This window comes from Chenopodium quinoa, unplaced genomic scaffold (assembly GCF_001683475.1).
Source record: "Chenopodium quinoa cultivar QQ74 unplaced genomic scaffold, ASM168347v1, whole genome shotgun sequence".
NCBI lineage: Eukaryota > Viridiplantae > Streptophyta > Magnoliopsida > Caryophyllales > Amaranthaceae > Chenopodium > Chenopodium quinoa.
This window is the reverse complement of record NW_018745291.1, coordinates 696431-720066: the sequence shown is the minus strand read 5'-3', so window position 1 is coordinate 720066 and position 23636 is coordinate 696431. Positions and strand designations below refer to the sequence as shown.

The following is a 23636-nucleotide window of genomic DNA, read 5'->3' as shown; positions in this document are numbered from 1 at the left end:
ATCCCATGAATTTCCACTTCCCCCATTTCATGTTGTCAACCAAACAAGGCTTTAGTAAAACAAAAAATATGAAGGAAAAGGAAAAGTAACTTCTATACTTGCTACTCCGTATATAAGTAGATAGGTTATTGTTTTGATTATTCCATTTTAATCATATGAAAATTTGCTAACTAAATGTGGGAAAGAAAGAAAGGAAAAAAAAAAAAAAAAAAGTGAAACGAAGTTAAAAAAAAAAAAAAAAAAAAAAGTAAGGTAGTGTGTATAAAACCATCCTGGCAATTCTTGAAGGCAAAGGGATTCCAAAAAAATTTAATGACATCTTTATTATTCTGCTTCCGAAAGTTGAAAACCCCGAATTGGCTTCACAGTTTAGATCAATCGGGTTGTGCAATGTGGTCTACAAAATTGTCACCAAGGTCATCATTAACCGCTTGAAACCGGTGCTTCCGAATTTAATCTCTAATACTCAAGCAAGCTTTGTGCCGGGAGGACAAATCACCGACAACATTGTTATCATGCAAGAAGTGCTTCATACCATGAGAAGAAAACAAGGGGCAAAAGGTTATATGGCTATTATAATTGATTTTGAAAAAGCCTATAATCGCCTTCGATGGTCTTTCATTCGGGATACTCTTGTGCAAATGAATATTCCGATTACGATGGTTGAGTTAATCATGGAGTGCGTTACCAATGCTTCTCTACAAATATTATGGAATGGAGAACCTTCTCGATCTCTTAAACCAAGTCGGGGTATTCGTCAAGGTGACCCTCTTTCACCATATTTATTTGTCATGTGTATGGAACGTTGTTATCAAGTGATTGAAGAAGCCATTGCTCATGGCCATTGGAAGCCTATTAGGGATAGCCGTGATGGACCGACTCTTTCCAACTTATTCTTTGCCGATGACATTGTGCTTTTTGCGGAAGCCACTGTTGATCAAGCTCACTTGATCCGTAATTGCTTGCATAGATTCTGTGAAGCCTCTGGACAGAAAGTCAGTCTTCCTAAGTCTCGGGTTTTCTTTTCAAAAAATGTGTCGGATTTGAATCAAAGGGACATTAGTTCGGCTCTAGACATGGAAGCTACTTCGGACCTTGGTATGTATCTTGGGATGCCTACTTCAACTAGTAGAGTCACCAAGGACACTTATAATCATCTTTGTGAAAATATTGATCGTCGTCTCTCGGGTTGGAAATCCAAGTATTTATCTCTTGCCGGTCAAATCACTTTGGCTAAATCCACACTCAATACTATGTCTATCTACTCTATGCAAACGGTAAAAATCCCTCGTACAATTTGTGAAGAGATTGATAAAAAAAACTCGTTGATTCATATGGGGTGGTAATGATGAGAAGAAGAGAATTCATCTTTTAGCGGGGGAAACCTTATAGAAACCAACGAAATTAGGTGGGGTGGGCATACATTCGGCCAAGCAGGCCAATGTTGCCTTTCTCACCAAGTTGGGTTGGAGGATGTTGACTGAACCTCACTCGCTTTGGTCTTGTGTTCTTCGTGCCAAGTATTGCAAGGGAAGGTGCGACTTGGATATGTTTGTTCCGAAGCAAGGTATGTCCAATGTTTGGTGTAGGATAACTGAAAATGCAAAGCTCTTAAATGCTGGTTCGAGAACTGCTATTGGTAATCACTAGTAGAAAAATCGAAAAAGCCACCCCACTTTTGCCACCGGTTCTTAAAAACCGGTGTGAAAAATAACGGGGTTGAATTTTGATAACAACTTTTGCCACCGGTTCCTGAAAAACCGGTGCCTTATCCTAATTTTTTTTTGAAAAAAAAAGGAGGAAAAGAGATTTGCCACCGGTTCAAACCAAACCGGTGGGGAAAGGTACTTTTCCAGCGGTTCGAACCGGTGGCATTTAAAAAAAAAAACCTGCCTAATTACTTGAGTCTTTTTCCTTCGTTCAGGGCACTATTCCATTCATTCGCATTCTCCATATCCCCTGCTTTCCCATGCTGTTCTTCTCGCCTCCATTACTGCAACTTCATCAATTATTCTTCCTCTCTCGTTCTCGCCTACATACGACCCTCACCATTGTTCTCGTCCTTCCTGTCGTCCTCCATTGAAGCGCATTCTGGGTTTCTCACCTCCATTGCCGCGCAACTCTTCTCTTTCTCTCCATAACTCTCCTCCATTGAAGCGCATTCTGTCGAGCATTGTTACCTCCATTGAAGCGCATTCTGACTTTCCAACTGCTTTGAGGTATTATTGATTAATTTCGCAATCTAGGGTTAGTCGTTGATTTAGGGTTTTATGTTCTATGTGGTTTTATACTCGTACTATGGTGACAGCTTCAGCAGGGTAATAATTGGAATTAACCTGAAGAAAATCCCCTGAATTTTTACTCATATTCAATTCTTTGCTGTAGGCTGAATTAGATTACTGGTTTGTGTTGTTACAATTCAGAAATCAATGTGTATTATCATTGAAATTGCGTCCCAAAACCATTCAAATGCTCTTTTAATGTGATTTCAAGCCTTAGGTGCCTCTAACTAGGTAATAATGACATGTTAAGAGGAAGAATGAGCTAATTTGATCAAAAATATAGAAAATAGGCATACAAGTAGTGATATAGGCCTTATTTAGGCCCTTTTGGTTGAAAATGCGTCTTAAAATACTTGACTTGTTCTTTTAATGTGATTTCAAGTTTTAGCTGCCTCTAACTAGGTAATATTGACATGTTATGAGGAAGAATGATCTAATTTGATTATAAATGTAGAAAATAGGTGAAGTAGTAGTCATATAGGCCTATATGTATTAAATTTTTGCCTAACTTAAATTGTAAATGTATTTTTACATACATAACCTAAGTAATTAATTCTAGCAACATCATTTTTGATTAACCAAGTTTTGCAAGGTACAGAAAGGAGGTCCATTGACGAGCAAAGAGCTGAATGAAGTTCGAGATATGTTAGCGTCTTTCATTACATATAATTTAATTTGAACTTGTTAACTTGTACATTAATTATTAGTATAGTTTGTAAATATAACACATTTTAATTAATGAGTTGTAAAAGCTATATGACATTTCATTATTGTATCGCATTTACGGTTATTAATTAATATTTATGTATTGTTGTTATTATTCCAATGTAATAATTATTATATTATTAGTATATTTAATAATAATAATAATAATAATAATACGGGTTATAATTTGGGGTATTATTACTGTTATTATAATATATTTTAATGGCAGATTTAATACAGGATGTGCAGGTTTTTAATTATTTTTAATTATAAAAAAAAAAATTTAAAAAAAAAAAACAGGTTTTGCCACCGGTTTTTTCAATGAACCGGTGGCCAAAATTAATTTACAAAATGGTGCGCAAGAACTTCTGCCACCGGTTCACTGTGAAAACCGGTGGGGAATGGTGAAGTTTTGCCAGCGGTTCATGTTAAAACCGGTGGCAAAAGTGCTTAGATTAAACCCAAATCAGCAACTTTTGCCACCGGTTCACCCCAAAACCGGTGGGGAAAGTAATTTTTGCCACCGGTTTTAAACCGGTGGCTTATCTTTGACGGTTTGCCACCCCCCAAATCAAGAACGGTTCAAAACCGGTGGGGAATGGGGGGTTTGAACCGGTGGGGATTGGGGTTTTTCGTCTAGTGAATGCCTCAAGCACACTTTTTTGGGATCATAAATGGGCAACTAACAAGCGGTTAAGTGATCTTGTAACTCAGCCCGTACCTGTAGTGTTGGTTGGCGCTACAGTTGAGGAAATGTATGAAGATGGTCAAGGCTGGAGGTGGAATATATTTGCTCCATATTTAGATCAAGATACCCTCAAATTGATTCAACACCATGTGGTGTGTGCTGATCCGAATATAGGTGACTTAATCTATTGGCAGGAGGGTGGTAAGGGCAAATTCTCGATCAAATTTGCCCTTAGCATTATGAGGCATGAGTCAGATGTGCTCGACGAGGAATGTTGGAAGAGAATATGGGAGGCCCCTGTACAGCAACGCGTTAGAGCATTCCTTTGGCTAGCATGTCATGACTGAATTCTTGGTAATCTGAATAGATTTAAGCGCCGCATCACAGATTCTCCTCAATGTCACATTTGTGGCCATGAAGAGGAAAGCATGATGCACATCTTGATGGATTGCCCAGCAACAAAACAGGTATGGCGCATGGTTTTAACTACGAATTTATATCAGAATTTTTTCCAGAGTAATTTGAAGGAATGGTTAACTCATAACCTCAAAGAAACTGGAAATCCGGATGATCAAGGCTGGCCAACTTTGTTTGGTATTGTGACATGGTGGATTTGGCGTTGGAGAAATTGCTATGTTTTCAATCGGAGTGATGAAATTCCTGTGGACATTGGAGCTTTCCTACGCATAAGAGTGGATGAGGCCTTCAGAAGTTTAAATCAACAGGATAGCAATACAACTACTCCTAAGGTGCAACATTGTATAGCTTGGCAGCCTCGACAACCTCCCCTTTATGGTTGGTATGTACTCAATTGTGATGGAGCTGCTAAGGGGAGTCTAGGGATGGCAGGGGGAGGTGCAATAATTCGTGACCATGAAGGGAATTTTATTTCCGGGTTCTCAACAAACTTTGGGCGTTGTACTGCTTTCAGAGCAAAAATTTTGGCTCTAACTCGGGGTTTAGAACTTGCAAAAAACCCTTCGGATCATGCAATTGGAAGTGCAATTGGATAATCTTGCTTGTGGTCAAATCATGCAAAAAGGTTGCCCTCACACAAATGAAAGTGTTCATGAAATTAACCAATGCCTTCGTATGTTGAATTAGGGGTGAGCAAAAAATCAGGGTATCCTGAGTCGGAACTGAAACCTGTTAAAAACCGCAGGTTTCGGAAACAAAACCTGTACAAGAGGTTTTGGTTCCGGGTAACAAAATGGAGAACCTGTTGCAACAGGTTCTGGTTCAGATTTTCAATTTTTTGGAATCGGAACCTGCAGGGTACCCTGTAACCTTATAAAAGTATCACTTAATTTCAAATTATTCACCAATTCTAACTTATTTTTTAAATTATAAATATCAAAATTAAAATTATAAATATATGTATTAAATTTGTTAGACAACTACTATTAGTTTGTTTTATTTGCCAGTTGTAAACATGTAAATTAGTGACCAACCATTTTTTTGTTAAAAAAATCTTCAAAAAGTTAGTAAGTATATTACAAGACAGGGTACCCTGAATTGGAACCGGAACTTGTAGGTTCCGGTTCGAAACTTGTTCAACAGGTTCCGGTTCCCATTTTGAGGAACCTGTTGCAACAGGTTCCGGTTCCGGTTCCAGGAATTTTAACAGGGTACCCTGTTATGCTCACCCCTATGTTGAATGATGATGGTTGGGAGGTGAAAGTTGCTCACATCTACCGAGAGGGAAATCGCACTGCGAATTGGTTGGCCAACCGCGGAGTCACTCACGACACCGATATTGATATTCTTAGTTTTATTCCGTCTAGTCTTTCTAGTATTCTAGAGGAGGATATTAGGGGAGTGGCCTTCCCACGCCTAATACCTTCTTAGTGTGTTTTTTTATTTCTTTTTTGTTTCGTTTTCTCTGTTTTGTGTTTGTGGTGCTTGGTTTATATTTCACTTGGCTTTAGCCTCATTCGAAGAATAAAAAAAAAAGAAGAAGAAGAAGTAAGGTAAGGATAAAATGAATAAAATATCGAGAGTGAGTAAAAAAAGATGGATAAATGAGAGGGTGAGATGGTTAAATATACCAAGTACGAAATATTTGTTAAAAATGAATAAAAGTAAACGTGATTAGAATTAAAAAAAACATTCTTAAACATATGAAACAATGTTAATAAAATATTCAATTGCTCATGTAGTTTCTCATTATTATTTTTGTTTTTAAATTTAAAGTTTAATACTCTCTGTATGCATGTATTCTTTTGAGTTAATGATGAACAATATAAATTAAGATTACCTTTTTAAATTACATTGGTATTTCCTTAATTAATTTGTATCCTTGGTGATTGTAGATAGTTAGAAGGGCTATCTTAATCTAATGAGATCACACTTGATAATGGTTAAAATATTTTTAGTTAAATTAAACATTCAAATCAGGTCAAAAACATTCAAATCGACCAAACCAGACTTTACAAAATTTATATCAGAACACTTTAAATAAGGTGAAGAGAACAAGCAAAGCTTCCAAATAAGGCATTGAACAATTATTTTATTTTTTTCTTTATCCATATTAGTATTAAAAAAATAAAAAAAAAAGAAATTGGGGAAAAAAATAAAATAAAAATGAGCCTAGTAAAATAACCTAGTCTGATTTTTAAAATTTCGATCAAGTCTAGACATGTTTTGGATATGTGAATACTTAATATCGATTATTATAAGATGCATGATTATTGAATGAATAAAACATCAACATATAAATTTCTCAATAGTGTATACAACATATACACTTTTAAAATTAGCTATGTATGTAGTTGTTTTGTTAAAAAGGTGAATTGCTACCGTAGCATGCAAGATGACACATCTCAATACTTTCAATCCTCTACGTAAAAACAGGAATATAAAGTTTGAAACTTATGTAGAATTAAACAATAATCTCATTAGACGCAACAGATTGTGTAGATATAGACAAGTCATTAAAGATATTCACCCGACAAAAAACAATAATCTTTAGTGATGTTTTTCTTCAAAAAAGTTATATAAATGTTTTTTTTTTTTTTTTTTTTTTTTTTTTTTTTTTTTTTTTTTTTAATACTAACTTAAAAGTCTCACAATCAATATACAAGTTATAGATCTTACAATTAACCTTGAATTCCATATTTGTCAACCAATAAAAGTTATTCAATATTACCTTATCCGTCCTTAAAATTTTCAAAATATACTTCTCTCAAGGGTTGAAGGACAATCCTTACAAATAGGCCAATCTTTGTTTGACACAAGACATGATAGTTGAAGAATTATGATTTTGATTACATCAAAAGATACATTCCTTATGATGTTATACTACGTTTATGCTTAGTGTACTCCATTATTGCATAATTACATTGTTTTGAATTGAGTTATTAAGGTAGCATGAAAGTTGACACGTTTCGACCATATAATGAAATTAATCATGTTAACTTTGAAACTTATAAAGAAAGAAGCGATCTCATTATATATATCATATTGTGAAGATAGATATAGTCAATTAAGTCCTTAAAGATATTAGTAGGACAAACAATCACCGTACATACCACAATTGACCATGAATTTCATAATTGAAAACCAATAAGAGAATTAAAGTTGTGCAATGCTTCGCTATTCATTGTTAACATTTTAAAATATACATTTTTTTTTTAGTATATTGCAATAAAACCAAAGTATGAGTACAAGAGTTGTGATAACCCTTAAAATTCATAAATGTGTACATTACTCACAAGTCGCAATTTAGAAACATTGATCACCATTTTCTACATTGTTGTTTAATATTGACTCTCATCCTATACATTGTAATGAAAGATGTAAAATTACCCCGTTTTAACACAGAGATTATTTCTAATTGACCTTTGTAAAATTCATACTAATATTGTATTTAATATTTTGTTTGAAGTAGTCTCATCTAATCCACAATTTACCAAAAAGTCAAACAAATCAGAATTCACAAAAAAAAAAACAAAAAAAAACTCAAATCCTTGTTGTATAAGTGACGTGGCAAAAGGTAAGAATTTAGTAATTTCCAATTTTATTTATTTATTTTTAATAAAAAAGCACTTTCCAGAAATGATCCTGACCGTCTATGACTACAGAGTCCATCTTTCTTCTCTCCTTTAAATTCACAGTAGAGAGAGAAAAAAGAGAAGAGAAGGAAAATAAAGAAAGCAAAGAAAGAAAAGAAAAGAAAGAGTATTTCAGAAGCTCTCTTTCTCTCTCTTCACTCACTAACTATGCTTCGCTGATTTTGATGCATTTTACAGTAACAAAGAAGAACAATTAGAGAGAGAAAGAGTGGAAGACAAGTCTTTTTTTTTGACATTTTTATTTTTTTTTGCTTCTTTTGTTCATCCTTTGTTTTTTCCCTTTTTTTTAACACCCTTTAATTTCTTCTCCCAGAAAAATACATTTCTCCCTCATTTTGGGTTTTTTTTTCTCTCCTAATTTTCTTGGGGTTGTTTTGTTTTTTAAAACAATTTTTTGGGTTTATTTTATTTTATTAAACTGAGGAAAATCAATTAATCAAATCAAAAGGTATGTACTCTTCTTTCTCTCTCTTATGATTTTGCTCACTTCACTTTAGCTCATGATTAGAGTTATAATCTTTAGATTAACAACATTTAATCATCATTTTTGTTTGATTTTTGTTTTTTATTTGAACCCCATTTGTTGTATTTAGTGATTTTAAGTACTTTGTATAATTTTTATCTTGATCGGTTGTTGAACTGATGGATACAGTTGTATGGGTGATTTTCATGTTTTTTTCTAGAATTTTTGGGAATATTTGAATTTTTTTTTTTTTTTCTGGTAATAATTAGGACCTTGGAAAATGGGATAATCTGGGCAACAATTTCAATGATCTAATTTGTTCTTCATTATGGGTTTTTATCTAATTTTATCTGCATTTGCTTGAATTTTTCTGGGTTTTTTTTAAATTTTTTTTTTTTTTTTTTTTTTTTTTTTTTATAACATTTCCTCCTATTTTCAGTTCCTAGATTTGCATGTTATTTCCCCCTCCTTTTTATACTGTTTTTAATTTTATTTTTTTGGAATTTTATTTTTCTGGGTTTGATGATATATGTATTGTTTAATATACACTTTCTACCCAATTGTTGATATGATTTTCTGTGAATTATTAATACAGATTTTGGAAATTTATATGATAATGTTGAAGAAGAGGAGTAGATCAATTCAGCAAGAACAACAAATAATGGGGGGTCAAATAACATCAGATGGAGGTTCTGAAACTTGTTTACAGGCTGAAATTTTAGGGCAAAGACAAAAGACCAACTCTTTTTTTAATGTTCCTGGTCTATTTGTAGGATTAACCCCAAAAGTTGCTTCAGATTGTGACTCAGTTAGAAGCCCAACTTCACCTCTTGATTTTAAGTTGTTCTGTAATTTGGGCACTTGTTTTAGGTTCCCTAAATCCTCTTTAGAAGTGCACCAAAAGTGTTGGGAATGTCACAAGGTTGGACTTGGAAGCATTGTGGATTCACTTGATGATGATGACAGGAACTTAACTGAGAAGGATAAAGTTATGCCTTCATCTAATAGTAAGACTATACTGTTTGGGTCTCAGATTAGGAGTAAAGGAGCCCCAAACTCGCCCACCAACCGTGTCGATTTTTGTGAGTCGTCGCCTAAGTCGTTGCCAAAAAACTATGCAATTTTCCCCCATGCTAGGTTGATGAAGCCTTCTAATCTTCAGAAGGGTAGCTCTGATGTTTTATTTGAGATTGGAGGGGACCCTTTAGAGTCTGACCCTTTTGGGAAGATCCAGTCTTTTTCTTTGGATTCTAAGAGGCTAGGGTCAGAGATGTATAGGCTGAAGTCTCGTAATGTAGAGTCGAGGACCAAGCGTTCTTGTTTTGAGAACGAGACAATGGAGAAGTGTTTGAGTTTTGACTGGATTGGAGGAGGTCTGGATGCCGAGAATAAGCTGACTACAGGTACAATGGCGATTCCTTCTTGCAATGAGATGGCTCGGTCTCTTACCCCTGAAGAGATTGAGCTCTCAGAGGACTATACATGTGTGATTTCGCATGGTCCCAATCCCAAAACCACTCATATTTTTGGTGACTTTGTTTTGAAAAGTCACCCCAATGAAATTGATCCTGAAAATAAGAAAGAAAGTTTAGAGACCAAAATGCCTTGTATGGAAAACTGTTTGCAGATATCTGCACCATCACCATACCCTTCAAACGATTTCTTGAGCTGCTGCTACTTTTGCAAGAAGAAGCTGGAAGAGGGAAAAGACATTTATATGTATAGGTTCGTCCGAGTACCTTACTTTCAGCTAACCTTCTAGTTGTTGAGTTGTGATTATCTTGTCATTGCAGCATCCCTAAGCTGTGTATTTAACCTTGTTGCAGAGGTGAGAAAGCTTTCTGCAGCTGGGATTGCCGTTTGGAGGAGATCTCCAATGAGGAGGAGCAAGAGAAATCTATCACCGGAGATTCTCCCAAGGCGGAAACTGGTGATGACATTTTTGAGAAAAGCATGTTCGTTGCTATATAGAGAAATTATTAATTGCTTTCCTTGAAGTCATTATGCCCATGATTGATGAAACTGCCAATGTTTGATCATCTGATAATAAAGAGCTGTATCTTTTGTATATCTATAAGCAGCCTCGGGTGTTCACTGTATGGCGTGTTAGTAAAACCTTTTGTTGCAATTCATCTCTCATGGTTCTAATGACTTTTGGATAGCAAATCGGCTAGATCCTATAATTTTGACCGTAGTTATAAAAGCCGGGGATGGCTTCTTTTGCCATTTCTGCTTCTATCCTCTCCTGGCTTCTCCAGGAACTGTGAAAGACCCAAAAAAAAAAGAAGTGTTTTTTGTTCCTTCTTTTTGATTCACCATTTTGAAAGGAGTTGATGTATAAGCCTCCCATATGGACAAATTATTGAGATTATTATATAGTATTTTGGATATAAACCTTGATCATTTTGCTGGATATGATTCATATATAATTACAGATTGTTGTTTGATGTACATTATCATGAATATCATCATATATTACATCTTTGTCTTACAGTTGAGGCCTCGCGTGAATGTCCAAGGTATTTGCATCTCTGCATCTTATTAACAGAAACTGTTTTTCAGTTTCTTTTTTTCCCAGCTATCACATACATGTAACGTTATCATTATCATATACATGTAACGTTACGTTACACCCGTATAATTAACAATTTACCATAGTTGAAGAAAAGAAGTATCTTGCTAAAGACTTGATCAAAAACTGCATCAGCATAGGGTTGTTGAGAGATCTTATTACCCAACCCTGTATTTTTCATTAATTTCAAATCAATCTTTTTCTTGTTGTTGAATTATTTGCTTTACACTTTATTTGATACAAAAGTTGAGCAAATTTAAGATTTCCCTTGGCATTTTTAGTGTATGTGTTTGTTTATTTGGGACCCAGGTTTTCTATATCTGCATAGGTGGGGGAATCAGGGTAGTACAGTTTGTCAGTTATGAATTAATATGTATGACAGAAAATGCATACTTTCATGACCATGCAATTCATTGCAAAATCTAGGACATAAAATATTGATGCAATTTGCAATGATTCTCACTTCTTTAACGCTAAGGTGCAGCAGAAGCTTATAGTAGTAGTGTTTCCCACTCATTTTGTAGTTTTCCCAGGTTAGTAATGTCTGATCAAGGTTAACACTTAACACTTTTTGGTAACGAAATCGAGAAACGATAAACAACCGTTTAGAAGTCGTATTACCATGAACCTAGAGATTCTTCCTGCAAAAATTACATACATAACTTCTCCGTATTACTGCATTTACTATCGCCTATCTAATTAACCATCCTTGTTTGTTGAAGAATTGTTTAAAAGTTTTACCTTGAACATTGAGATTTTCCGAGCTAAACTACATACAAAACCATTACTATTACTACATTTATCATCGCCTTTTAACCGACCATTCTTATTTGTTGAGGGTATAATCATTTAAATGTCGTATTTTACTATAAACAATAAGATATTCTGATCAAAATTACATACAAAACCATTACTAGCTACTAGTGTATTTATTATGCCTACTTAATTGACCATCCTTGTTCGTTGAAAAACTGTTTAGAAGTTTTACCATGAACATTGAGATTTTCCGAGCAAAAACTACATAAATCATTATTATTATTGCATTTGTTATCGCCTATCTAACTGAGCATCCTTGTTCGTTGAAGCTAAACTACCATTTAGAAGTCGTATTACTATGAACATTAAGATTTTCCGAGCAAAAGTATATAGAAAATCATTACTAATACTGCATATATTATCATCCTTGTTCATTGAAGGATTGGCGTATTGGTTATTGTCCACATCATCCTCCTCTCCCCTTTGAGATTTATTGAACAAAATTACGTACGAAGCCATTACTATGAACATTAAGATGTTTTAGTATGGACTATGGAGTACTACTAAACAATGGAAAAACAAAATTTCTACTCTTTAAAATATGATAGAAAAAATTAGTCATAAGCTCATAACGTCAGTAATAGAACCTTGTTATAGGGAATTTCCTGTAGTTTGGGCTTCACGTGCAACCTCGTTCTATGTGTTGCAACACATTTTATTTTTTTTATATATTTTTTTAATAATCTAATATGGTCCGTCGTATGTTATATATATGCATTTAAACAGAGTTACCTTTGACAATCACAATAAATAATTTCTTGGTAAAATGCTGTTTTCACTTTACCAAAAAAAAAATAAAAAAATAAAAAAAAAAATTGTTGGTGACATACTGACATTTAGTAGCAGTAGTTTTCTTTTCTTGTAAAGGGGTGATTTCTTAACTTGTAAGTGTATTAATTTTCATGTACAGATTTGAGACTAGCAAATTTGTGTGTTACAAGCAATTTATAGAGGTATGATTATGACATAAAACCATATAAGTTCAGCAAGCATGCCCTCAAAAATAAGTTCACATATTCACCACAGGTTTCTTTGTTAAAACGTGATCAAAGTTAATCATTAGTTAATTTCTGTAAAATGATCCAATCTCGGTTTTTTGGACTAATTATTTCTCCATGAACCAACCACCTCTTAATCATGTGAGAGGTGTTGGGAAGTACTATGTTTTGTTCAGATGTACTAGTAAATAGATGACACCCTCTGTCTGAGGTGTTATCCGGTATATTTTCCGAAAGCAAACCAGACAAAGTATTTCTCAGGTGAAATTTTAACTGAGCAATTTCTCTAGATTATGATTTTAAAGATTTCAAGTTTAATCCAAGGAGATAGTAAACCTGAAATCAAAGTAAATTGAGCTCAACAGTACCTGGAGCTCTGCTGTATAGCGTACAAGATACAACACATTGAATCATACAAAAGACCAGACATAAACTTAAATAATACAGTTTGTACTAGGCGGAAGGTGACAAAATTGCAGCTACTCGAAGGCCTCAACCGAGCTTGGTTACATAGTTTGCAAATTTCCCATTCCAAACACCAATCATACAACCAGTTGCTCTGGAGCCAAACAAGGGGTAGGCACCAACATATCCATCGGAAGAAATCATACGGTACTCAACAATAGCCACATTTCAACCTAATTGGCGAGTGTTGTAAGATTTGCAGTTTGGGCACTTTTGAGCCACGATATGGTACTGAACGCAAGATTTTGACCCACAATCATTGCAAAGGATAGAGACCTGCATAAAAAAAATTTATGATTAGTTATTAGAGAAGCAAATCTTGAACCTAACAAATTTGCACAGTAAGCAGAAGAAGATATGCTTCTAAATCAGGATTAAGTTGCATCTTCCAGGCTGCCACACAATTATAGGTAGCAAAGACAACGAATTACTCACCATCTTATTCTGGTAAGGTTCTGGCATTGGAGTTGCGGCAATTTCCACGTCAAATTTCTCCCACACCTTTGACATGTCACAAACCGATTTTGAGCATAGGGGGCAAGCATACCTGCAAGACGAGATCATACAATGGTCCATTTAACATCCCATTCCATACAAACTGCAATTACACAAATACGTAGAGCATTGGAACCAAAAAACTCACTGATAGTGCTCCTTCATTTCATCCAAGCAGTTTTTGTGGATCGTGTGTCCACATGGCAATACTGTGATATCATATCTGGACTCAAACAAGTACTGAAAACAGAATCATATTAACACATTATTAGCTTCTGAGGAATTCATATTTCACAAATAGCTACATTTAAAAAATGCTAGAAAACAGGTCATATATACCATACCTCAAAGCACACGGGACAGTCATGATGCATTGCCCCCTCTACACAAGGATGACTATTTTTCAAGACCATGGAATAGCAGCAACCGCATTTGTAACAGTGAAAGAAATTTTCCCGTCCTCCAATTCTGTACAAAGTCAAAACTTGTTATAAGCCTGCTCAAGACAATCATCACAGTGCATACAAGTAACACCAGGGGCATTAATAACAATGCTCCTAATGTCATATAAATGGTTAATAATCATCACATTTCCCAATGGCATTGAGATTTCAGGGATCTTTAAGGAGTTTTTGAGTGATGTAAGATCATAAGAGAACAATCAATGTGAGACATTTCAAAATGGAAAGGGGAACAAATTAAGTAGGGACAGAATGAGTAAAGCAAGCTATTGAACTAATATTCAAGCAAAGAATGCAATCTATATCAATTAAACTCATACCTGCAGATTCCACACCCTTCACAGTGGTACTGCTTCTTAGATACCTGCAAAATCACCAAAACTATGAGTTAGGGAAACACATTACAGGGCTAATGTGGCAAGTCTCTATCACATATAGTTTCCATTTATTAAACTGAGACCATAACTTGAAATCATCCACACTCATACAGCTCCTAGTTTTCTACTGTATTAATTATAACATAATCTCTCTATGGGTTCTTAAAATCTAGCTTCAAATGTTTAAGTTTAACATATTACAGTCTGTAGTCATTGGTTCAGCTTGACTTGAAACTTGAAAGCAAAGATTTATGCTGTCCAAATTACACGACAATAAATTTTTTTGAAAGATATTCTGCAGAAACACGGAAGCCTGGTATTATGAAGAAAAAAGCTACTTACATCATCATCATATAGCTTGCATGTCTCACAAAAATATTTGCCCATGCAAACACCACAATTGATACACACTTGTTGAACCTGGATAGACATCATCCAACAACATTAAAATCCAATCAAAGTCAACATCTTGAACCATTATAGGCTTCACAATTGGGCCAGAAAGCTCAAAAATTAGAGATCAGACAAACCTCTTGTTCAGTACCACAAAGAGAGCAGATCACCTATTTAAACATAGTAGGAAGACAAGGTCAGTCAATAAAACATTGAATAACAACACTAGCTCAAATATGAACTCCTATTAGCATACATTTTCATAAAAATTCTACCTGCTGAACTTGACGTCGAGGAATGTCATGCCTCTTTGTCTTTTCAAGCTTGATGTTGTTCTGCATATCAATAAGACATAAGAATAAGTCAAGTAAAACAGGGAGAAAAATAAATGCCTCAGCTCAGTATATTGTTCTGCATATCAATAGGATCTATGTAAAAATCTTGCAAAACAGGGAGCAATTGACGGGGTAGTCCGGAATCCTGGCTAGTGGCTGTGGTCAAAGTTCATAAATACACAATGAAAATTATCCTTACAGACTCCATAAACTCAAATAACAATTAGAAACTTGTATTTACTTCCATCCCAATAATAACTTCACACTTGACATAGAGATTAAGAATAGTTGTTTAAAAGTATAACAAATATTTTGGAAGTGATAGAAAGAGAAATAAATAAACAATAAAGTGTTACGAGAGAGAAAAAGCATTGATGGGTCAAAGAGAGAAACAGGAAGATTACTCCATAACAATTGATATTGAAATGTAACATTAAATGGTGGAATTTACTTTAATAGAAAGGCACAGTAGTAAAATTTTGTAAGGGAAGTCTGGTGCCAACATCTCTTTTCCATCACAAATTTGAAATTTCTACAAAAACCATTGCCACTTTAGAAGCAGTAAAAGCCACATATTTGAGAATTAAGTTCCACCATATACAATGGCATGGAAATTTGAAAGTACATAGTATAAACTTATTATAAAAAATAACACCATTTATTACAGCCTACCATAAGGTTCCTATGTGTTATGGTGAGTATTTACCTATAAGAAGAAACAAGATGCTTTCTATTTACATCAACATAGAAGTGATAGAACCTGCATAATCAGGAAGCCCCAAAGTACCTCCCAGACAAATGGAATAGGGTGCCAATAAGGCTATAACTCAGGTAAAGGTCAAATATCAGCCTACACTTCAAGATTCAACAGCAAATCACAACCAAGACAATTGAGGCAAGCTAGTATATGCCAAATTATGCAAAGCTCACTAAATTAATCTTACATTGGTTTCTGTCAGTGTAAAATGTGATGAAACACAGGCTATATATTCATCAAGAACCAAAATTATAGTGCGAAACAAAAAGCTCTAATTAATAACTCCAAGATAACTACCAATCTTCCTAGTAGGAAGGGTCATTCACCAATTCAAAACATTGTTAAAAGTAAAGAATGATCACCTAAAAATTGGTAAACCAATCATTTTAGCTTTGGAAGTGTATGCCTACAGGTCACCAACCCATCAACAGTTCATTCTCAAGGAAGAATTTAGGGTGACAATATCACAGGTGTGGATTGTGGAATATGTAATCATGGGTGGCTATAAAATGCATCCCCAAATATCCTACCCAAGGCATAATATTGAATACTAAAAAGCTATCATTGTGGAAGGGATACTTACCATCGCTTCATTATGACAATGGCGGCAGTCAAATACCTCATTACAACAAGGTGCTCTAATTCGACATCTTCGCCGATAATGCTGACATCTGCAATGAGAATTTATCATTGTAACGGACTAGAGATTGTTTAGTGAAAATCTAAAGGGAAACAAGATTAAAGGGCCCCTGGGAACAATAAATAGCACATTACATACCCATACTCCATGTAACCCCTATCTAGCAGAGTGTCTGCACAATTGGAGGCATCCACAGAGACTTTTCTGTCTGAGTGCGACTTCATAGACTCGTACTGCTTCATGATTGCTCCCATGATGAATCTTACAGTCACTAAGCTGCTTAAAGCAAGCTAAAATACCTGCATTGAGAGTATCATTTAGGGACTAATCCTACAACCCAAAAAGGTACACTAAGCATCCAAGGCACCCAGGTAAATATCCTTGATTTCTTCTACACTGCTGCAGAGCAATGACATCAGCAAGAAGATAATTGAAGCAAGGCTGCACAGCTCCAATCGTCACAACTGCCAGAAGAGAGCAGATCAAAAAAGAAGATCTAAATATATCCCACTACAAACTAGAATATACAGCAATCAGGAACTCCGCAGCTTCTTGGTTTTGTAGAAATCAACAGTGATGCAAGATCTCTTGATGCCTTGAAGGTCCAAAAACGAGTCCAACTAAATTGGAGATGAACAATACAAGCCTCAACCTATGGTAAGAGCAGTAGATCACACAAATCAATTCTCGTCTAAAACGAAACAACCATACAGGGAGAATGTGTGAGAGTTGTGTGTTGATGGTCCATCAACATGCCTACCTTGATTCATGACTTCCGATGAAAACACCTTTAAGTTCCATTAATTATCCTGATTACTAATACTTGATCTTCATGAACTCCACTTTTGGATATTGGAACATTAATCCATTACATATCATGCAATATCAGGGCCTCCTCTATGTTCATCCCTAGGGCAGAAATTTAAAACCTAACAGAAACTACTTGAGAAGCCTGCACCCTAACGTGATATAATTCAACTTGTTGCCCAATGCTCCGAAGTACCTTCAGTGAGACCATTCTGACAATTGGTATGCAGTTGCCTAGGGATTTAATGAGTCCTTCAAAGGCGTCAAAACATACTAAACAATACATGTCAGAGTATTCTAAGTCTTTCTAATGGTTCAAGACTTTGAGATATAGTACCAAAGAATCCTCGGCCATTGACGGGTGAGAGTTATATCCAGAAATGCTACGGCAGGGTCAAAAGTCAGACTAACAAAAGACTCAGATTAATAATAACCTACAAAGTAAAGACAAACAACAGACGGTGCTTCAAAGTATACGAGAGACTGATGACTGCAGAAGGTGACTTGAAGAGTTTTAGAGAAATGGCCTCATGGGTTATTTCTCAAGAGCCCTGAAATCTTATCGTACAAAGTTAAATGCCTTATATTCATATAATCCGGCGAAATCCTACAGTATCACCTGAAGTTAGCAATCCTTTCCAATCTAAAATCAGAGTTACGAATCGTGGTTACACAGCCTGTAAGTCCAACAACCAATGATAGAATTGCAGCTTCATAGTTCTTATGAAACTGAGCAGAGACACTATGGTCATATCTCACACACAGTGTACTTGTCTCTCATGAACTCACTCATTTTACATATGAAATCGAAGCATCTATCCAAAAAACGCACATCAAAACCCGCTGTAAACCACAATTAGAAACCCCATTTGAATCATTACTCAATGATCCTCACCCCGTCCTCCCAAAACCCTCCTCCAATATACATCAGAGGAGAGTTCATCACATCTACAAACATGGAAGACAGGACATCCATGTCTCACATACGACAAACGAAAAATTGGGCATGCCAATCGTATATACACATCACAATAGCATGCACAATAGGCAGGTCATACAGTAAAGTTTCAATTACTTATGGAGCTGCAGCCAATTCAATTGCTTACATAATACATAATTACAAATAAGCAGATCAGCAAAAAGAAAATCACAGCAAACACCAACAAATTAAATAAGTTTAAATTCATCAATAAATAGACAATCAACACAACATAAACCACAAATCTGAGCTAAAGTGTTCATCTTTATGTCTTAATTTAGCAACACTAATTTCCAGAGAGCAATCATATTTACCAAATTAATTCCATATCATCAGTACCAAACCCTAGATCAAGCTATATCCTAGCATAAACTGTTTCCCACAACTTTTAATCTTCTGTATAATCCAAACCTAAAAATTTCAATAATTTATCACAGACCACTAAAACCTAAAAAAAAAAAAAATTAATCTTTGATCATAAACCACTAAACCTACCTTTTCTCGGCTAATTCAAGCACAAATCAAACCCCAATTCGATTCAATCAGATGGAAAAGCAATGATTAAATATTCAAATTAAGCAAAGATTAAAAGAGGAACCAGCTAAAATTATGATTATAACGACGAACTTTCGTTGGTTGATTAGGGTTTTTTCCGATGACGATCGTTGAATTCTGAAGACTGATTAAGCCGAAATTAATGAATTTTGCTCCCTTTTAATTGCGAAATCGAAGTTTCTTCTTAATTAAGAGAGAGAAAACATTAGTTGAGATGAAATGATGAGAGAGAAAATTTTGAATGAGCAGAATTTATAGAGGATTGGTTTAGTTCCAGATGCTACGATTTCGTGCACTCAATATCCACTAATTTTTTTAATTTTTTTGAGATATTTTTTATTAAATTGATTACTTTCATTGGATAGAAAAAATATCTTGCATTTTTATTCCAATAATATGATTTGACGTATTTAAATTAGTAACAATCTCTTCGAAATAAACTCCCATTCTATTGTACAGTAATATTTTCTATTGACTTACTAGTATGCATATCATTTTAGTGTAGAGTTTAGATTTGTATGGTTACTAATTTGACATATCATGTTTATGAACAATGTTATGGCCTTTGATTTGAGTTACAATGTTTATAAGCATTATTGCGACAACTACGATAAAAGTTCTTACATACTCTCTCCATTTTTAAATACTTGCTCCATTTCTCCATGTACGGAGTTTTAGGAGAAATTGGAGAAAATAATAAAATATGGAGGTAGTGGGGTAGGAGGAAGAATAAAAAATTGTAAAAAGCAAAACTAGTTGAGAGAATTAGAGGAGAGAGAATATGAAATTAATAAAATATGATTTATGTTGGGTCTACTAGGTGAGATAAATGAATTAAATATTGTAAAAGATTTCCAAATAAGAAAATAGAGCAAATATTTAAAAACGGCTGAAAAAGGAAACTGAAACAAGTATTTAAAAACGGAGGGAGTACTTAGTAACATAGTGTATCAGTAATTTTAACAAGTAGGTCACGTACAAACAAATCGCAACCTTGTTATAAAAGCAAGTTAAGTTCGACTATTATTGCTTGACTAACTTATAATCATGATCAACTTTGCAACTCAACAAGTTTTGTTTATGTACAAGGATATAAGGAGGACAAGATTATGTAACATGAACGATTTATCTTACATGTACAAAGATATATTATTACATGTACAAAGATATATTACTCTATTTTGTAGGATTGATGAACATAATTTTAAAGTTGCCCCCCCACTTTCTAACTCCAATTAATTGATCATTATATTTGAGAAAGTGTTTATAAAAGATAAGAGAATCGTTATTCTCAATTTTAGTGGAACTTGATCACAAATTATCAAGACAACAAAACTACATATTTATCACTAGAGTACAAGCTAGATACATTACGAAAATAAAACAGAAATGGAATCGTATACGGAATGCTCACTGCGTTTTGTAATAATTGCATGCAACATTTTGACTTTTACACTATTTACATGCTTATTTAAACTATACTTTTTTTATCAATACATAAAATCATATATTGCCATGTAAAATACTTTTGAATTCGTCTTATGTATATTTTAATTAGATCAAACTTTTAAACTTTTTAGTAATATACCATATCTATATTAATGGTCAGATAGTGTATCGACATGTATATCGGTCAAAATATTGTTATTATCACAAAATGGAGGGATTACATAGTTTTTCTCCGTTTAAGTTCATGTTTTGAAGAGTAAAACACTAGAACTCTATCACTCAAATAGTCACGTAGCAACAGGAAGTCTATGAACCTATTATTGCCACAAAAAAAAAACAATTCATGAACGAAAATTTAAAAAGTGTGGTCACATTATTCATTTACTCATGCCTAAACTCAACTAGATAACGATTCAAGGGCTTAGATTAGATTCAACAAATTCAAGACTACCAGACCACTAAGATCTTGCCACGTCAATGCCAGTCTTTTTAAATACTTTATTAGTGGTTTGAACACGTTAGTTTAGTGTAGAGAATAGAGATCTCTAAAGACGGACAATACGGAGTAAGTATTGGAAAAAGACCCGAGAAAGTAACGTGGAATGCTTATCCATAACAACATCAAATATTTGTAAACTTCAGATTTGCCGCCGTGTGTGTGTTCATCTGTCACGCAATTATAAGAGATTGCTTGGTAGTTACCAAGTATTATTAGATAGGTGAGTCAATTAGGCAAATAATTAATGATAAGTCTACATGGACCATCCCCGTAGCTTAGCGGGATCAACATCCTTCGCCGTACATGAGATACAACCGGTTGTTTGACTAGTTTGCTCAATGCATGAATATTCGATTTTGATTACTCCCTCCGTTACTTTTTATTTGCAACTTTGGGGCAAATTGCGGTTCACCAGCCAAAAGTTAAGGGGCAAATATTAGAGGAAGTATAATGGTGATTAATATATTATAGGAGTATGTAATTAAGGTGGAAAGAGAATGTTTAAAGAAATTAACCACCCACTGCCACCACCACCGTTGCCTCCACCAACAACACCGCCGCCTCCACCAACACCACCGCCGGCTTCACCACCACCACTACCACCCCCACGAAACCACCACCGCAACCAACCCCACGAAACCAGTCCGCAACCAACCCCACGAAACTAGTTCGCAACCAACCCCTACGAAACCACCACCGCAACCACCTTCAACAAAACCCAAAACCCACGCCCTAGACCCACCTCTAACCCAGACCACCCAAAAATCTGGCAGCTCCAGCCACCCACTCACCCCACCGTAACCAATTCACCACTAACCCTAACCCAAAAAAATCGAACAAAATCCAAAAAAAACCCAGAAATTCGAAGATAAATCACCCAAAAAATCGAAAAAAAATACAAAATTGTAGATCTACAATAATCAACAATAAAAATTAACAATAAAACGGAAAATTAACAATAGAAATACAATACAAAACCATACAATAAGCTTACAAAACGGAAAATTAACAATAAAAATTTTCCTCGCCGCGGTCGTCGGTGACAATATAAGCGTCGCGAAGTGGTTCTAGGTTTACCATGGTGGTGGGGGACTCGTTTTTTGGAAGTTGTGAGGATGAAATCTCAGATTTGAGGAGGAACAATGGAGAAAATTACAGAGGCGAAGGAGAGAGAAAGATGAAGAGGAATGTGGGTGGTTGAGAAAGACGAAGAGGTTAATTTAGATGTTTTGTAATATAATGTGGGATTAAGGTTAATAAGGGGTAAAATTAAAAAAAATCAGAAATTTTAAGTAAGGGTAAAATAGTAATTTTCAGGGTTTTTGTTTACCAAAAATGGAAATAAAATAGAAAGTTGCACATAATTGTTAGCGGACTAAAATGACAAAAGTTGCAAAAAATTAACGGAGGGAGTAGTTTTATTTGTTCTTATTACTTTCGGAGTATCACTTAACAAATTTGCTCAATCTATGCAAGTAAGAAATTTTTTTGCGGAATGAGCAAAGTGTAATACTACGTATATGGTTGTAGATTGCAAAATAAAATCAGTTGTAAAATGAGCAAGTTAATTAAAAAATAATTTAAGATGTGCCCTATTCACTTTAAAAAATACCGTGTATCACAATTAATTAATTTTACTTAGATTAATCAAACCCAATCAGAGACACATATTCCATCCAAATTAAAAATAATCAGATTTAATAAATTACATTCACATAAGTCAAGTTAAATGAACAAACCCTAAATTCATATTATGTATTGTATCTATGATCTATTGACTATTGGCGACCCTAATTTGTTGACACCCTAATTTGTATGGACGTGTCTTTTAACTAGGTCATGACAAGTCGATCATCACTTTGAAAGTTGTGTTACTTTGGTGGATGATTTATCCCAAGTGTTTACATGATTGTAACAACTTTTTTAAAGATCTAAAGTAGCACTAGAAAACAACCACCTCAAATAGAATAGACATTAAATTATTAATTCCTATGTTATCTTATCATTATGTGTAAGTAATTTATGCTGAGATAGATCTAAATTATTTGTTTTGATTGTCAATTTATAGTTTGACTCCATCAATCCATCTTTCTTCATCAAGATTTCTTGTTTTGAGAAATGGTTTTGCCTAATTATATCAATATTTATTCTTTGATAGGGCCGAATGTCAATTTTATTAATGACCAACCAATCAAGGATTAAAATTCTAATGACAAATTTAAATTTTAGAAGTCAATTTGGAATTTTTAATAATTTATTGAATACAATAATAATAATTTGTTGATATTGGTTCGCTGAATTTGAATTATTTGATATGCAATCATCCATGAACCTTCATAAACACCAAAACAAAGAAGAGTTTGTACGCAATTTTTTGACCAAAGAGAAAATAGTCAATTAATATTCATCAACCGAAGTAAATGCGACTTGTTATAATCACAAAGAGTTTTGCCAATCATAATAATGATATTATGATAATTGTTACGGAGTAATTAATTTCAGAATACTGCATTTTTCGTCATTATTGTAAAATACTCCGTATGAAGTAGCTAATACTCTGCAATATTCGATACTTCTGAAATTAGAACGTGTATCTTAAACAACTTTCTCTTTTTCCTATTTTATAACCAACAAATGATACGAGTAACAAGTATAATTCAATAATTCAAAAGGCCAATGCCTTCTAAAACCAACGTTTTAGTGAACATTTTGGATCTCAAACAAGAATTAGCTTAGAGCTCTGTGCTAAGCCAAGCATAAAATGTTAAGAGATACAAAGTGCAAATTCTTACGGAAAATAGGCCAAATTATAATTAATTTCAAACTT

The 23636-nt window shown here is 34.4% G+C and overlaps 2 protein-coding genes across 4 annotated transcripts; one reads left to right on the top strand and one right to left on the bottom strand.

Moving 5' to 3' along the window:
* Nucleotides 1-7790: 7790 nt before the first annotated feature.
* On the top strand, nt 7791-10658 carry LOC110712192. 2 transcript variants are annotated; one of them, XM_021890646.1, is made up of 3 exons: nt 7791-8196; nt 8807-9936; nt 10038-10658. In XM_021890646.1, the coding sequence occupies exons 2-3, from the start codon at nt 8822-8824 to the stop codon at nt 10180-10182; spliced, it is 1260 nt and encodes a 419-aa protein (XP_021746338.1). In that variant the 5' UTR covers nt 7791-8196; nt 8807-8821; the 3' UTR covers nt 10183-10658. The 2 variants fall into 2 exon arrangements, with proteins under 2 accessions (XP_021746338.1, XP_021746337.1); XM_021890645.1 differs by lacking the exon at nt 7791-8196 and having other exon boundaries at nt 8214-9936.
* Nucleotides 10659-12850: 2192 nt separating this feature from the next.
* On the bottom strand, nt 12851-19100 carry LOC110712150 (probable E3 ubiquitin-protein ligase RZFP34). 2 transcript variants are annotated; one of them, XM_021890587.1, is made up of 11 exons: nt 17281-19100; nt 16659-17172; nt 16464-16551; nt 15064-15123; nt 14926-14958; nt 14738-14815; nt 14339-14382; nt 13902-14025; nt 13706-13797; nt 13498-13609; nt 12851-13338 (listed from the first exon to the last, which is right to left on the bottom strand). In XM_021890587.1, the coding sequence occupies exons 2-11, from the start codon at nt 16772-16774 to the stop codon at nt 13231-13233; spliced, it is 855 nt and encodes a 284-aa protein (XP_021746279.1). In that variant the 5' UTR covers nt 16775-17172; nt 17281-19100; the 3' UTR covers nt 12851-13230. The 2 variants fall into 2 exon arrangements, with proteins under 2 accessions (XP_021746279.1, XP_021746278.1); XM_021890586.1 differs by having other exon boundaries at nt 16659-19100.
* Between the last annotated feature and the right edge of the window lie 4536 nt (nt 19101-23636).

Bases quoted from the DNA above. Each gene is read 5' to 3' on its own strand.
- LOC110712192 (XM_021890645.1), top strand. From the start codon at position 8,741: ATGTATTGTTTAATATACACTTTCTACCCAATTGTTGATATGATTTTC. The intron at 9,937-10,037 runs GTTCGTCCGAGT...ACCTTGTTGCAG, and splicing joins AAAGACATTTATATGTATAG to AGGTGAGAAAGCTTTCTGCA.
- LOC110712150 (XM_021890586.1), bottom strand. From the start codon at position 16,774: ATGGGAGCAATCATGAAGCAGTACGAGTCTATGAAGTCGCACTCAGAC. The intron at 14,026-14,338 runs GTATGAGTTTAA...GACTTTGTACAG, and splicing joins GAAGGGTGTGGAATCTGCAG to AATTGGAGGACGGGAAAATT. The intron at 13,798-13,901 runs GTATGGTATATA...TTCTGTTTTCAG, and splicing joins ACTGTCCCGTGTGCTTTGAG to TACTTGTTTGAGTCCAGATA.